Below are 16093 nucleotides of genomic sequence, written 5' to 3'. Positions count from 1 at the left end.
ATTTTGGGAAACAATAGGGTACTCCATAGAGTGGGGACGAGATTGAGGTTAGAATTATTAAAGACCTTTCCCATACAAACCAAGGCTAAAAACAGGCAGTTTTCCTTTTCTCTAAGAAATATCACCTCTATGTTTGATTCTAGTGTTCTTTGTATTCTGTTTCTAAGCACAGACCACTGGGCCGCCCCCACCAAGGATCAACAGATGCTAAGGATAGCTAGCCCCAAGTTTGATCAACTTCCATAGATAAGTACTTTTCTGAGTATTTATCTTTAGATATCAGCTATTTTCTTAGTGACTTAAAACTCTTAAGTATCACAACATGGAGAAGCAGAAAACAGACTGCTCTGAAGAAGGGACTGAGTATATGTGGTGGCCTTGCTTTATAACCAGCTCTTGACAGAAATACTCATTCACAAGAGACCACCAGCATTACTCATTCATTGATGAAGAACCCCCATGACTTAGTTACCGTCTATCTGATTCTACATCATAAACAGATCACAACCTCAACACTGCCACACCAAAGATATCATGATTCTACTACATGAACTTGGAGAAAAAACTATAGCATCAAAATGCCCAGTTCTAAATTTTCCCAGAAGAGTCCAATATATTTTGTTTTAAGATTAAAGAGTAATTCTAAAATTTAAGAAGCAACTATGGTATAACGGGGGGGGGGGAATCTTGTTATTCAATAATTGTGTAATTAACAGTTTTGTCATCACCGAAATCATAAGGCATTTTTTTTTTTTAATCAAAAGTCATTATGGGGACTGGAGTGACAACTCAGGTTAAGAGCATCGACTTTTTCCAGAGAACACAAGTTCAATTTCCAGTACCCACATAGCAGCTAACAACTGTACTCTAGTTCCAGAGAATCCAATGCCCTCTTTTGGCCTGTCTGCACCAGTCACAGACATACAATGCAACTAAAAAAAAAAAAAAAAAAAAAAAAGATGGTTTATAGATGCCTTAGGAACCTTACTTTATTTGCATTACTAACTGTACTATATTTTAACAGAAACACAATCATTTACTAAGTACACATTCATGATATTTAGGCAAATCTCAAAGGGGGATGCATGCCTTTAATTCCAGCATTAGGGAGGCAGAAGCAGGTGTATCTTTGTGAATTCAAGGCCAGCCTGGTCTACAGAGTGAGTTTCAGTACAGCTAGGACTATAACAGAGAAATTCTGTCTTAGGAGTATAACAAGTAAGGTTTTTCTGCCCGCCGCCTGGTCTTGTCCCGCCGCCACGCCAGCTCCAATTAACACACCAGACTTTGTATTTGATATAATTCTGTTGGCCAGTTACTTGTTTCTTATCAGCTAGCTCTGTCTTAATTATTAACCCATTTCTATGTATTTCCACGTGGTCTTACCGAGAGCGGAGGAATGGCAGTTCTGTTTTCTCCAGACTCTCCATCTTGACCCCTCCTTACTCCTTTCTCTTTCCTCCTTGTCTCCTAGTCCCTCCTATCTTTCTTTCCTATTGGCCAACAGTGCTTTATTCATTAACCAGTATGAGAAACATATATACATAATGACATCTCCCATCATCTCCTCTTTTTGTCTAAATAAAAAGAAGGATTTTAACCTTAACATAGGAAAATATATCACATAACAGTTATTAAGTAAGAATGACATCTCCCATCATAGGAGGTTGGGGGAGGGCAGAAAATGCTCTATTTCTGGTATTCACGTAAATGAAGATATGACTCTTTAACAGCAGTGACCCCCGTGGAAAACAACTGAAAGCTTTCATGTCTAAGAATAAATGGTTAATACGGTATACCTTATAATAAAATACTACTATTTTTAAGACCTGTGCTTTCTATAGCTGCTGTCTTAGGCTTGGTCTTACATTGCAACTCAACTATCTATGGTTAACAGTATTTAAAAACATGAAATGAAAATTTTCAGAATTGAAGTATTAGATTATATATTTTTGATGACTGTGATAAATATCTGAATCATCACTTTATCCAGCATACTCATACAAAATACAACTCATTAGTCATTTAATAAAAGGTCAGATCAACTATCACTAGACTTATATGGCTTATGCCATATAATGCAGGGCATAGTGGTACATGTCTATAGATGGGGCTAGCCTGAAACAAAGATTCTCCAAGCATCACCTTGCCCAACTTTGTTTGATTTTAAGGTTTATTTTTAAGTGTGTTTGTGTACAGCTGCCTCGAGTATACGCACCTTCAGAGCTAAGAAGAGGGTATTGGATCCCTCAGAACTGGAATAACAGGCAATTTTGAACACCAGATGTGGATGATGGGAAGCAAACTAAGGTCTTCTGTAAGAAAAGTATGCACTCACAACTTCTAGGCCATCTTTCTAGCTCTAAAATCTTTTTTTGTTTTGTTTTTCAAGATGCTTTGAACCCTTGTCCTGGAACTTGCTCTGTAGACCAGGCTGGCCTTGAACTCACCGAGATCCTCCTGCCTCTGCCTCCTGAGTGCTGGGATCAAAGGTGTGTGCCACCAACACCGGGCCCTAAAATCTTTTAAGACAGAGTTTCACTATTTAGCCTTCCCTGGCCTAGAAGGTGCAATCCTACTTGAGCCTCCCAAGCAGACTCAATAGTTTTTGCACACGTGACAACAAATGTTTCTAGATATTTGATTATACTGCATAAAGATATATGTTTGCAATTGGTTTAATAAAAAGCCAAATGGCCAATAGCTAGATAGGAGGTATAGTATAGGTAGGACTTGCAGACAGAGATATAGTAGGACTTCCAGACAGAGAACTCTAGAAACAAAGGCAGAGTCACCAGCCAAATTTTGAGGAAGCAGGATGGGCAATACAGAGTAAAGGTAACCAAGCCATGTAAAATAATGTAGATTAAAAGATATGGGTAACCTGGGCGTTGGTGTCGCATGCTTCTGATCCCAGCACTTGAGAGGCAGAGGCAGGAGGATATCTGTGAGTTCAAGGCCAGCCTGGTCTACAGAGAGTTCTAGGACAGGCTCCAAAGCAATACTGAGAAACCCTGTCTAGAAAACCCAAAAGAACTAGTTAGGAAGAAGCCTGAGCTAAGGCCAAGCTTTCATAATTAATAAGAAGTCCCCATTTATATTATTTGGGAGCTGGCAGAATTGGAAATGTTGGTCAAAAAAGTCTAATATGTATACATATTTTGGTCCAAAAATTATACTTACTTGATTTACTAAACAAACTAAAGAACAGGTAGTGAAAAAAAAAAAAAAAGCGAGCAAAAGGATGCTCACCCATATTTATTTTATAGTAGTAAAAATTAGAGACATTTAACTATAGTTATTTGCACAATAACTATAGTTCATACATATTAGAATACCAAGGGCCTTAAAACCAGATGTATGAATTCTGAATACGCTCTGGAAACAATATTAATGTCAATTTGTTGTTTACCTGATAATGTTTATGCAAGCTGCTAGTACCACACGAAACCACACATAAAGCATACAAGACCACCTGTGAAAATCCTTAAGAATTAAGTGAATATGGAAAATGTTCACAAAAATCTTAAAAAAAAGCAACTGCCAGGCAGTAGCAGCACACACCTTTAGTTCCAGCACTTGGGAGGCACAGGCAGGTAGACTTCTGTGAGTAATTCAAGGCCAACCTGGTCTACAAAGCTACACAGAGAAACCCTGGGGGGGGGGGGAGCAATTTTCTTCTTATGGAAATTACTCAATTGTATGAGAACAATGCACAAGTACAAGAAAGACTGTAGAGACCAAAATAAACACTCATACTGGTTATCCCTAGGCAATACAACCTTTTATTTTATTTTGTGCTTTTCTATGTTTCCCCAAACTTAATGCTACTTTTATGTGTTTTTCTCTTCTCTTTCTTTTTCTTCTTACTATGTAAACGTTTTAATGTCCAGAGTGTGGAAGGAAGGGCTGGTGCTCCTCCTGGCCTGCTTCACAGGTTCCCAATGGGCTGGTGAGGCCAGTACAGGTACTTCTTCTTGTCCAGCTTGATTTCTGAGAAGACTTCATTCAAATAATCAATGGTCATTTGATCAAAGGGGATGATGTTCTTAATCTTCTCCAGCTGCTTCTCATATTCCTGGATCCTGACCTGGGATTCAGACACGAATGCAACATCTTCCTTCTCCTTGCTGTCCACCAGGGCTGCGTACTTATCCTCGAGCACTGGAATCTTCAGAGCATTATATTCTTATCAAAATCATCCACCAAGCCAGTCTTGGCTACATTGGCCTTGTAATACGCCCAGTCAATCGCTGGTGGTTTCTCAAGCAGATTGGCCAACCTGGTGTGGAGGGTCTCATTCCAGGACTTCAGGGAGTTCCCAATTGTCTTTTGGTTTCGGGGTATGATCTCCACAAAAGACACCCAATCAATGGTTTTTAGAGCAAGTTTACGGTCAGCCATCTTTCGATCCTTCACTGACCCTGGTGAGGCGGAGCACTGTCTGCTGTGTTTTTCTTTTTAAGCTGACAAGTGCAATTTCACTTGTTTTAAGTTATATTTATTGATGGTATATAAATGTGACATTTTTAAAAATGTATAGAGAATGGCAAAAGCAAAGTTATAAATACTTGTGTATTAACCCATTTTTTAAAATGCACAGCAAGATTACAACCAAAAAATATTTATGGAGAGCCAGTTGTGGTAGCATATACCCATAATCCTAGCACTTGGAAGGTAGAGACAGGAGGACTAAGAGTCCTTTACTATACAGTAAGTTTCAGGCCAGCCTGAGTTACATTAGACTCCCTCAAAAACCAAACAATTAAAAAAAAAAATGTGTAATGACTTACACAAAACCTAAATTAAAAGACATCTCAACTGGAAAAACTATGCTTGTTAAGTGACACAAGGGACTATGGTTACCTTTTATTGTTTTAATCTACACAACAAATTTATAAAATTAGAATAACTAATACTAACAAAGATCCAATAAACTGGACATTAAAGAAAAATGCTTTAAGGTGTTAGAAATCAATTGGTCAGTAATGATATTAACAGCTTAAAACATCTGTACTTCAAAGCCAGGTATGATGACACATGCCTGTAATCCTAGCACTCACAAGACTAAGGCAGAAGGGACTGACTGCCTTGAGCTTAAGACCAGTTGGTACAACAAGGGGAATGTGAGGCCAGCCAAGGCAAGGTTCTGTTTCAAAAAGCAAAAACAGAAACTGGGGATAGGGCCCAGTGAAGAAATTAAGTTTCTATGCTGCCCTACAACGTGAATTCTAAGGGATGTATACATCAGGATGCTGCAGATTTTTGGTTCTCTCCTCACGTGCCCCGAGCATGTGAGGCAAGCACTCTATACTAGGCTACATCCCCAGTCCAAAATGTTGTGTTCTTTGTAAAATCATTTGAGACCAAGAAGAAAAAAGTAAACCAGGAAAGGTGGAAAATGTATATAGCCCTCAGTTTGATTCCTAGGATTATAAAAAGGGAAAATTGGAACAAGATATTCAGATATTCAGCATAAATTCGGTGTTTTCTATGTCATGTCTTTAAAAATGATAAAATATCAACTAACTACATCAAGTAGGTTTATATTAAAATCATTTTTAAAAGTTACTTATTTTTATTACATGTGCATTGGTGTTTTGCCTTACATGTATATCTGTATGAGGGTGTCAAAATACCCTGAGACTGGAGTTACAGACAGTTGTGAGTGCCATGTGGGTACTGGGATTGATCCGGGTCCTCTGGAAGAACAGCCAGTGCTCTTAACCACTGAGCCATCTCCCAAATCCCAAAATGACACTTTTTTTTTTTGTTTTTGTTTTTGCCATTGTTTTGGAGATAAGGTCTCATGAAGTCCAGGCTGGCCTCAAACTCACTATGTATCTGAGGATGAACTCATCTTCCTATCACCATCTCCCAAGTGCTGGGATTACAGGCATATGGCATCACACCAGGATATTGTTCTTTTGTGAGACAGGATACAGTAGAAGTTATCCTCAAATTCATCCCTCCTGCCTTGGACTGCCAAGCAAAAGCATACCTTTAGTTCTGTGACTAAATTGATTCAGATTTAATAAAGACCTCCACCCTATACAGCTCGATAACGGTACAGAATAAATAGCTCAGAACTGAGCATGGTACTGCTCTCCTGTAATCCCTGTATAAATACTCCTTGAACTAAGTTACACTGAGAGAAAAATTAGGACTTTGAGGCCAGCCTAGGCTACATAGAAAGACGTATCTCCAAAAACAAAAGTGGGGGGGGGGGTTGAAGCATGAGACTACCACAAGAGTAGCCTTGAGTTCCAAGCCAGTCTGGGTTACAGAGAAAAGCCACTGAGGCTACACAGTTGCATAAGATATATATTAACAAACTAACCTGTAACAGGAGATACTGAAACTGTTGCCAGTTATTGCCAACATACAGAAGGTGGTGTGTCAGCAAAATTACCATACAAAAATAGCTAAACTATCTCTAAAACTGAGGTATGAATTTATTCCTCTTATTTCCCCTGCCTATCGCTTTTTTTTATTTGTTTTTCGAAACAGGATTCCTCTGTGTAGCCCTGGCTGTCTTCTAACTCCCTCTGTAGACCAGGCTGGTCTCAAACTCAGAGATCTGCCTGCTTCTGCCTCCCAAGTGGTGGTATTAAAGGCGCAAGGTGTGTGACACCCTGATTATCAGAAGATTCTTAAAGTGTTTTAAGAAAAATAAAAATTAAGTGGAAATCTGGCCAGCCTGGTCTACACAGTAAGTTCCATACCAGCTAGGGCTACACATTGAAATTCTGCCTCAAAAAAGGGTGGAACTTCTTCATTCATTCAAACAATAATTACTAATACTGAAGAAGCAACTCACCTTTGTAACAACCCCAGTTAAATATTATTGTCATCAACATTTCAGATTTACAGCAGAAAACTACCCTATTTCATAGTAAACTAATCTGCTCAATGCGTAGGGTTGTACAGCTATTAAGAAAAACCCAGTATTTGGACCTTGGCAGTTGGTGTGGAAAGTCTAATAAACAGATGTTGCCTAAACTATACATTGCTACATAGGAATATGATATATCTCAAAGCAAATGACCTCTGACCCCAGTTTTACCTTAAGTGACTAATGATTAGCAAGAAATGGATACAGAAAATAGTTACCAGGTAAGAACCAGGGTTCCCAAAGTAGAAGTCAATTCACATATTTTCTATGTTAGGGAAAGGCACACATGAATTTCAGTTAAAGAAAAGAATAGTCACAGTATTTTTCCTAATAGTATTTAACCATACCACAAAATGCTTATTATAATTTAAAATTCCTGAATTATTCTGTTTGTGAATTCTACCACAGTGGCAGTGACATTGTCTGTGGATTATTGTTCTCTAACACCTTGGAGAGTATATGAATAGTCAGAACACAGGAGATCCACAAGGATTATGGATGAGTATACATATTTACGCATGAGTACTTTGTCGCATGCATGTCTGTGCACCATGTATGTGCCTTGCCCACAGAGAGACAAGGAGTGTTTGATCTCCTGGAACTTGAATTACAGATGTGGGTGTAGAACAGAATCCAGGTCCTCTGCAGGAGCAGCCAGTACTCTTAGCTGCAGAGCAGTCTCTCTAGTTAGTACTTCTTTATTCCTGGTATGTAATGTAAAGTTAGCAGACTTTTTGTTACTTTCAAATGAGAATGAACATGAGAACATCTTTGATACATATACTAAGGCAGCAGGAACTCATATAGTCCTTATACTTTCAAATGTTTTACCTTGTTATTCCTCTTTACTGTAGCTTTTATACATTATTAATATGATCCTCAACTTACAAAAAAGGATACTGAGAGGCAAGGGATAAATAACTTGCCCAAATGCACAAAACTAGAAAGTAATCAAGTCTAAGCACAGTTTATCTATCTGGTCAAAGGTCCAGTTTTCTACTTGTTTGAGGAAGCCTCATTATGCTGCCCAAGCTGCTCAATTGCCTATAATCCTCCTATTCTCAAGTAGTTCGTGTGTATCAACCAAACACCTACTTTTTTTTCTGCATAGTAACAAGACTGAATCCAGGGCCTCAGAGCTAAGCCTGACACCACTAATCCACTTGCCTCTGCCTCCTGGGTGCTAGAATTAAAGACCAGTGTCCCAAACCTACAATGTTCAGGTGTTTTTTGTTTATCATTTATATTCTTTTAACTCTTACATATAAAAGTATATTTTAACAATGCAATAATGTTCATTTTTGCTTTAGGCATTTCAGGTACACAACAAAAAGATATTCTTTACTAAGAAAAAAAAATTGGCAGTACCAGAGATTGAATGCAAGGCTTTATAGGTGATAGGCAAGAACTCTGTCAATGAGCTACAGTTATTGGTAAATTGGTAGTGCCAATCTGTGATCTTTTGTTCCCAAGATACCATGAGGCATGAGGCTAGCCTGAGCTACAAAATGAGTTCAAGACTGGCCTGAGCAACTCAAGAGATACACACACACACAACCAACAAACATTTCTTGGAAAAGTCAGAGTAATGATACAAGCCACCAATCCCAGCAATTGGAAAGTAGGATTAGGAGTTCAAGGCTAACCTCTGCTCTTAGCAAGTTAGAGGCCAATCTGAGTTACAATGAGACCCTACCTCAAATAAATACATAAATATAGGCAACTGCGTTAAACCCTACAGATTTTAGTGTTTTTGGTACCAACAATTTACTTATGTACTTAAATATCAACAACCCACACCACTATACATATATGTATATATATATATATATATATATATATATATATATATATCATGCTAACATGTTACCAGAATGTATCATGTGACAATACAGAAGCATCATAAACATAACCATCTCAGAAGAACAAATTAGATAGGAACTTGAGGCTGCCCAAAAGTTTTGTTGAGGTTGAAGTTTATTACCACCTTCTGCTAACATCTGAAGCAAAGATTCTCAAATCTTTATAAAGAGTAATAGTGCACAACACAAAACTTGTTTTCAAGGCTGTGAATCTGCTTCATATTTTTGCAGAAAACAAAAATTAAGCAAATCACAAATGTATAATAGATGCAGAGCCAAAGAGTCATTTTCCATTTTCAACTAAGGATATTTAAAATTAGAAGTCCTTTTTATAACAATACCTGGATTAATGAGTTTCTCAACAGCCTCACTCTCATAACCCTCTACAACACAGACTTAGAATTCACTTGCAATTACAACAATATCTTGTTTTAAGCTACAAGGCAGAAAACCAAAACTTAAAATGTTTATATAGTATCATAGATTACTTTCATTATCTGGGAAGACATATGGAGGGACAGGTAGCCCAAATATTTTAAAAAAAAAAAAAAAGGACTATTTTTTGTTTTGTTTTGAGACAGGGTTTCTCTGTCCTGGAGTTCTTAAAGACCAGGCTGTTCTCGAACTCACAGGGGATGCTTTCTTCATAATTTCAAAAATGCAGGGTGGTGGTGGAGCACACCTTTAATCCCAGCATTCAGCAGGCATAGGCAGTCTTGGATCTCTGTGAGTTCAAGGCCAGCCTGGTCTACAAAGCTAGATCCAGGGCAGCTAGGGCTGTTACACAGAGAAACCCCTTCTCGGAAAAAAACAAAACTTCAATTAACCTGTTTTATTCATGTGAGTGCTTTGCCTACACATATATTGTGCATCATGTGCATGTAGTACACACAGGCCAGAAAAGGGTCCTGGATTCCCTAAGACTAGAGTTACAGATAGTTGTATTGTGTAAGTGCTGGGAATCAAACCCAAATCCTTTGGAAAAGCAGCCAGCACACTTAACCACTGAGCCATCTCATTCCAATTTGCAGGCCACTCTGTACAGCAATATTTGTATTGATTTTTAAAATTTGTATGTTTCTAATAAATACTAAAAAAACTGTTGAAAAACCATAGCTATTCATTTACACATATTTCTTGGTTTCCCACAACTTAAAGAGGTTGGGCATGCTTAGTCTGTCAATGACTGTTCAACATGTAAAGGCTCAGGTTTAATAGCCCATACTACAAAAAAATTAAGACTGAATAAATTAACAATTTGTTCATGCATTTTCTTCCCCCAAATTATTCTTTCATTAAAAAAATTTAATTTGGAGCTATGAAGACAGCTCAGTCAGTGGAGTGCTTTTCCATGCACACATGGGACTTGAGGTTTCTCTGTAGCACCTTCTTCCAAAAAAAAAAAAAACAAAATGTGGCTGTTTGGCATGTGCATCTCTGTAAGCTACAGTCCAGCATGGACTACAGAACAAGCTCTAGAACAGCTAGAACTACAAATAAACAAACAAAATGGGATAACATGGTAGTTCATGCTACTAATCCCAGAACTCTGGAAGCAGAGACAGAAGGATCTGTGAATTCAAAGCCACGCTGGTCTACCACCCAGGCCATCAAACTGCATCATAGTGAATGAGATCCTGTCTTAAAAGGAAAAAGAGGGAGGGGAAAAAAAAAAAAAAAAAAGAGCTGGTGAGATAACTTGGCAGGTAAAGCTGCCTAAAAACCTTAGACGAATCCCCAAAACACATGATGGAATAGGAATGACCTCTACAAATGTGTCATGACACAAAGCAGGAAATGTAAATATATGAATATACACAAACACACAAATAAATGCTATGGGTGAGGGGCCAGTTCTAGGGAGGATACCAGGAACTGGCTAGCCAGCCAACATAATCAAATTGGTGAGCTATGGGTTCAGTGAGAAACCTATCTCAAAAAATAAGTGAAAAGCAATTAAGAAAAACATCTAAAATCCATCATGGCTTTCATGGCACACACACGTACACACATACAATATATACAAATGAATACTTAGGGAGTGAGGTTAAAAAATATAAAACCTGCAAAAAAGTACACACACACTCTTCAATGATATCAAGCAACTCTAAGTAAAACTAAAGAAGAAAATAAGTACTGAATTTGGCACAAAACGCATAATATCACCTTTAGTTAGTTAGCATAAGAGAAAGTCATTGAACACCTTCTTTTAGCTTAGTTTTGAAAAAGTGTCTCTCTGTGTAGGCCTGATACTCACTGTGTAGAACATGCTGGCCTCAAAGCCAGAGATCTGCCTGCTGTGATTAAAGGTGTTGCCCATCACAGCATATATAATGTTAATAATCTAAAAAAAGTATTAAACACAGTTAGAAAAAGGTGATAATATTTCAAATTTTGTAAGATCTGAGGCAAAAGGGAAATGAGAATTTGTTGTTTTTATTTTTTGGTTTTTTTTGAGACATGGTTTCTCTGTGTAGCTTGGGAACCTGTCATAGAACTCACTCTAAGACCAAGCTGGCCTCAAACCCAAAGAGATCCACCTGCCTCTGCCTCCCCAGCATTAGGATTAAAGGTGTATGCCACAACCAACCGGTGAGATTTTTTTTTAATGGGTTCAGGATTTCCTTATTAAATATATATATATTTAATTTATGTATAATGTCTCTGTACCCTCAGAGGCCAGCAGAGGGCATTAGATCCTTTGGTGCTAGAATTGTGACCAGCCAGATCACTGGGTACTGGGAACTAAACCTGGGTCCCCTGGAAAAGCAGCAAGCACTCATAATCAATGAGCCAACGCACCAAGTTTCAATTTCACAAGATCTGATGAAAAAATTCTGAAAGTAGATGTGGTGATGTTACATTATAATGTGAATGGCCTTAAAAAAATACCAATGAAGGACCAGCAAAATAAATGGCTGAATGGGTAAAGGCACTTGCTATTAAGCCTGACAAGCTGAGTTTGAGCCCTGGAGCCCATATAGTGGAAGGAGAGAACCTACTTCAGAAAAGCTGTACAGCAACAGTGGTGGGAGTGCATGCCTTTAATCCCATCGCCTGGGAGGCAGAGGCAGGAAGAGCAAGTCCAGCCAGGGCAGCTGCATAATGAAGGAAAAAAAGTCTAGGGCTGAGATACCAAGTGGTAGAGTGCTACACCCACAGGGCCCTGAGTTCAATCATTAGTAGCAGGGTGGGGGAGTTAAGGGGTATAGAGCAAACATCCTACAATTCAGAAACAAGGTTTCCCTGTGCAGTCCTGGCTGTCCAGGAACTCCATCTGTAGATCAGGCTGGCCTCAAGCTCAGAGATCACCTGCTTCTGCCTCTGGAGTGCTGGGGTTAAAAGCTTGTGCCACCACTGCCCAACTTACTGTTGATCTAAATCATTTAAAACAAAACAAAGCAAAACAAAAAAGGCTGGGTGGTGGTAAGGCACTACTTTAATGCCAGCATCAGAACAGTTCCAGAGCAGCCAGGCTACACAAAGAAACCCTGCCTCAAAAAAAAAAAAAAAAAAAAACCAAAACAAAAAACAAAAAAAACAAATGTATGTGTGTGTATATATGTGCGTGTGTGTGTATAATCACAAAGCAACTATATTGAATAGTAGTTATCACAACATCTTAAAATTGTTAATATAGTAGACAAATTAAAGGTTTTTGTTTATTTTTCAAGACAGGGTTTGTCTGTATAGTCCTGGCTGTCCTGAGATCCACCTGCCTCTGTCTCCCACGTGTTGGAATTAAAGTTGTGGGCCACCAACACTCAGGCAACAAGTAAGTTTTATTAACACACTAATTTTTAGCATATCAAGAAGTAATGAGTATAAATAATGCTTCAAATTATCTGCAAAATTGCAATAAGATAGGAAAATGTGACTGCCTCCACTATGACTTAGAATTTTCAATTCTTTTCCATCTACAGTCCAGCTAGAACTTCAGAGCTTTGGTCCCTTGTTGAGAATTTCTGTAGCATGAGGTTTTAAGAATCAATACTAGGGGTTGGGTGTAAGTAGTACAGCACATACCTACAGAGTTCAAGACCCTGGGGGAGAGGGGTTTTGTATACTCTCTCCCCTATGAATCAAATACCATATTTTTTTTTAAAATTCCAAATGACCAATGTCATGCTTCTGATTAGTTTTAATAGTATATTAAGTCCTTAATATTTCAAGACATCAATTTTCAATACACTGCATGAGAAAAAAAAGAAACTGAAGTTGTCAAAAAAAATGACTAACGGGAACAATTAAATTTACATAGTTATTTAGTGAAAAACATAGTAATAATCCAACCTCAATATTCATTAACTGAGCCATGTGTAGAGATAAACACCTTTAGTCCCAGCAATTTGGGAGGCAGAGGCAGGTACTACAAACTGGGAAATATGGGTGGCTTGAATCTAAATTCTTTCTACTGTTAGTCTTAACTAAGTTCTTTAACCTCTCAACTTGTTCCCTCAACTGTAAAAACACTGCAATGTTGTTTGAGAGACAGGTGAGGGCCTAGCAAAAACACAAAATAACGTACCTACTAGTAAAGTTTATATTTAATAAAGTCAAATCAACTTGAAACTCAATTTATTTTGGAAACTATATTATATAGACAAAATGAACTTCACAATCTTTTGTCTACTTTGCTCTGTCTCTCGATTTCTGTCCCCTTAAAACCTGCAACACAGCCGGGCAGTGGTGGGGAACATCTATCTTTAATCCCAGCACTCTAGAGGCAGAGGCAGGCGGATCTCTGAGTTTAAGGCCAGGCTGGTCTACAGAGTGAGTTCAAGGACAGCCAGGACTACACAGAGAAACACTATCTTGAAGAACCAAAAACACACCCAGCCACAATTGCAATATGTGAACAGCACAATAATTCCTAAAAATAAAACCCGATTTCTTATTCTATTAAAGGAAAACAAGGTTCATTTAAATTTCAAAGAAAAAATAGAAAAGCAAGTCCACTAATTTCAAAACTTTTAGTGGTCAGCTTCAAATATGCAAATTAATATATATCAGTAGCCTTGGATATACACTAATTAAGTATCTTTAACGTCTAATTTAAGAATCCCAAACTTAACGGCTACATAAACTTCAAGGGAATGTAAAAGGCAGAATAGCATAGGAGAAAAGGGGAGGGTTTAGGGGATATGAGTAGGAATTTGCTTAATATACAACATACACTTGTGTAAAAATGCCCTTATGCAACAGTACCATGTAAAACGAATATACACAATGAAAGTAAAAACAAATAAAATCGCTTATTTATTTTATGCCAGACTAAGGAATGAGATCCACCCTCCACCTCAGAACACACTCACTCCCTCCTTTAAGTTGGCCCCAGCTTCCAAGTCCATTAAACAACCTGTGATTCCGTCCCTCATGAAAAGATTCTTTTTATGGGCATAGTTAACAAATGCCAAGTTGCAAAGTTGCACTTTGCTGGATTGACGTTTTCACAATGTAAGAACAATATGATCTGGAATCTACTCAAAGCATTTGCCAGGCAGTCAGCTGATGCTCACTGAACACAACAGGACAGAAATGAGAGAAATTATACTTCATTATTTCAGGCAGGTAGGTAATCACTACCTTGAAATCTCAGATAGGCGGACGGGTAGACGGTCCAGCGAAAACAAAACATTCTCATTGATCCAACACCACCACAAAAACCCGGCTTTCCCTAAGTTTCGCTCCTTCTTGTAATTTTCCTGGTAAACAGCTTCTTTAAAAAAAAAAAAAAAAAAAAAAAAAACAGGTTCGCGGAATCAAGCCGCACCACGCAGCCGCAGCCGGAGTAACTTTTACAAAAGGTCAGAGCGGTGCCTTTCAAAAGGGTTTCCGACCCCTGGAGGGCTTCGCCGTTCCCACCGACTCGCCTTCAGCCCCCACCCCCGAACGTTCCAGAGCCAGTGACCCAGACCGAACACAGTTTTGGTCAAGCTCGAGGGACGGGGTCTTCCCAAAAGCGCCCCCCCCCATTAACAAAACGAAACCCACGACACGCGCGTCTCACGCTCTCCCGCGGTCCCACATGTTGCTCGCCGCGTCCCAGACGGCCCCGCGAGGCCTCCTTCACCCCGGAGCGCGCCCACCTGATCACCCTTTCTCCGTAGACTCCGCCCCCCGCCCCCGCCCGTTCGCCTCCTCCAGGAGCTCCATATGGGACACTCGGCTCTCCCTCGGCTCCTCACGCCACCTCAGCCGAGTCCCCCGGCACACCACCTCCCCTTCCCCTTCCCCGCCGCCGCGGGCCGCGGTTCCCACGCCTGGCCTCCTCAAGTGTGCGGAGCGCACGGCAGGGCTGCAGGCCTGCACGGCCCAGGTGCTGTGTCAGCCTCTCGGCGGGTTCCGCGGCGTGTACGGCCTGGAAAGTCACATGGCGGTGGGACCGGCCCGCGCCCCCAACACTGGAGCTCTTCTCAGAGCCAGACCGGACGACCCCAGCCACTCACCTCCACAAACAGCAACATGTCTGCTTCCTCTCGGCCCGATCGTTCACGCTGCCGCGACTCCCAACTGGCTCACAGGCCCGGGCCCCAATCGGTAGGATAAGGACACTCGCCTTGTCCCTCCACCCGGCAGTGGACCCGGCTCCTCCCCCGCCGTCAGCCGCTGCGCCCTGACCCGCCCAGTCCCGCCTCCCTTGAAGCAACAACTGTTTCCGGTTCTGGAGAAAACTGCTTCCGGGAGAGGAGCCGCCCCCCTCCGTGCGTGCTTGGCTCTAGCTCGACCTCCTCCGGCGGTGTAACCGAAAGTCTCGTTCGTGCGGCGTGTGCGTAGACACTCTGCGGGCCGCACGGCCGTGTGCAGTGTAAAACTCACAAACCCATGTTTACCTTTTATCAAAAACATACTCCCGCACGCCTCATGATGACGCAGTTGTCGGAGTTGAGAATCTAGGTTTGATGAAAAGGTGATAGTGGGCGACGTCTACTCAACGCCTGCCCCTGCCGAAAACGGACGGACTCCCAGAAAAAAAAAAAGAAACGTAGAGATGGGGGAAGGGAAAGCTGCGGGAGTAGCAAAGATACACTAAATTAAATGCACACTGCGTGCTTGGCACTGTACTAAGCATTTTGCATGAGACCCTATGAATAAATTGTTACCAACACCATTTTTGTTGGAAGAGTCCTGTAGCAGATTAGATTCCCTTAGAAACGACTTTAATAGAATTTAGCCCCAGGCCCCTTGGAATTAGGGCTTTATTAACATGATGTTCTGTGCTATTAATTAGTCTAGATTTTTTATTGATGTTTTCCTATTCAAATAAAATTCTATAAAGCTTTTTAAATAGATGTTGTTTTGTTATTTTGCTAGTTATTTTTCCCTTACCAGTCTC

The 16093-nt window shown here is 40.0% G+C and overlaps 1 protein-coding gene and 1 pseudogene across 4 annotated transcripts in view; both read right to left on the bottom strand.

Moving 5' to 3' along the window:
* Larp4 (La ribonucleoprotein 4) overlaps positions 1 to 15394 on the bottom strand; it is a 63041-nt gene extending 47647 nt beyond the window's left edge. Inside the window, exon 1 of one of the 4 annotated variants that reach the window (XM_051189895.1) lies at positions 15207 to 15394. In XM_051189895.1, coding sequence (XP_051045852.1) covers positions 15207 to 15224 — 18 coding nt within the window. In that variant the 5' untranslated portion in view covers positions 15225 to 15394. Of the gene's footprint in view, positions 1 to 14343; positions 14474 to 15206 lie in introns of those variants that run through there. The other 3 variants (XM_051189894.1, XM_051189896.1, XM_051189897.1) reach the window with 3 other exon arrangements.
* LOC127226076 (ATP synthase subunit d, mitochondrial-like) lies at positions 3888 to 4419 on the bottom strand (annotated as a pseudogene).
* Positions 15395 to 16093: the final 699 nt, after the last annotated feature.

Source organism: Phodopus roborovskii, unplaced genomic scaffold, assembly GCF_943737965.1.
Source record: "Phodopus roborovskii unplaced genomic scaffold, PHOROB, whole genome shotgun sequence".
Taxonomy (NCBI): domain Eukaryota; kingdom Metazoa; phylum Chordata; class Mammalia; order Rodentia; family Cricetidae; genus Phodopus; species Phodopus roborovskii.
Note: the sequence above shows the minus strand (reverse complement) of the source record. Positions and strands in the feature narration are given on the sequence as shown.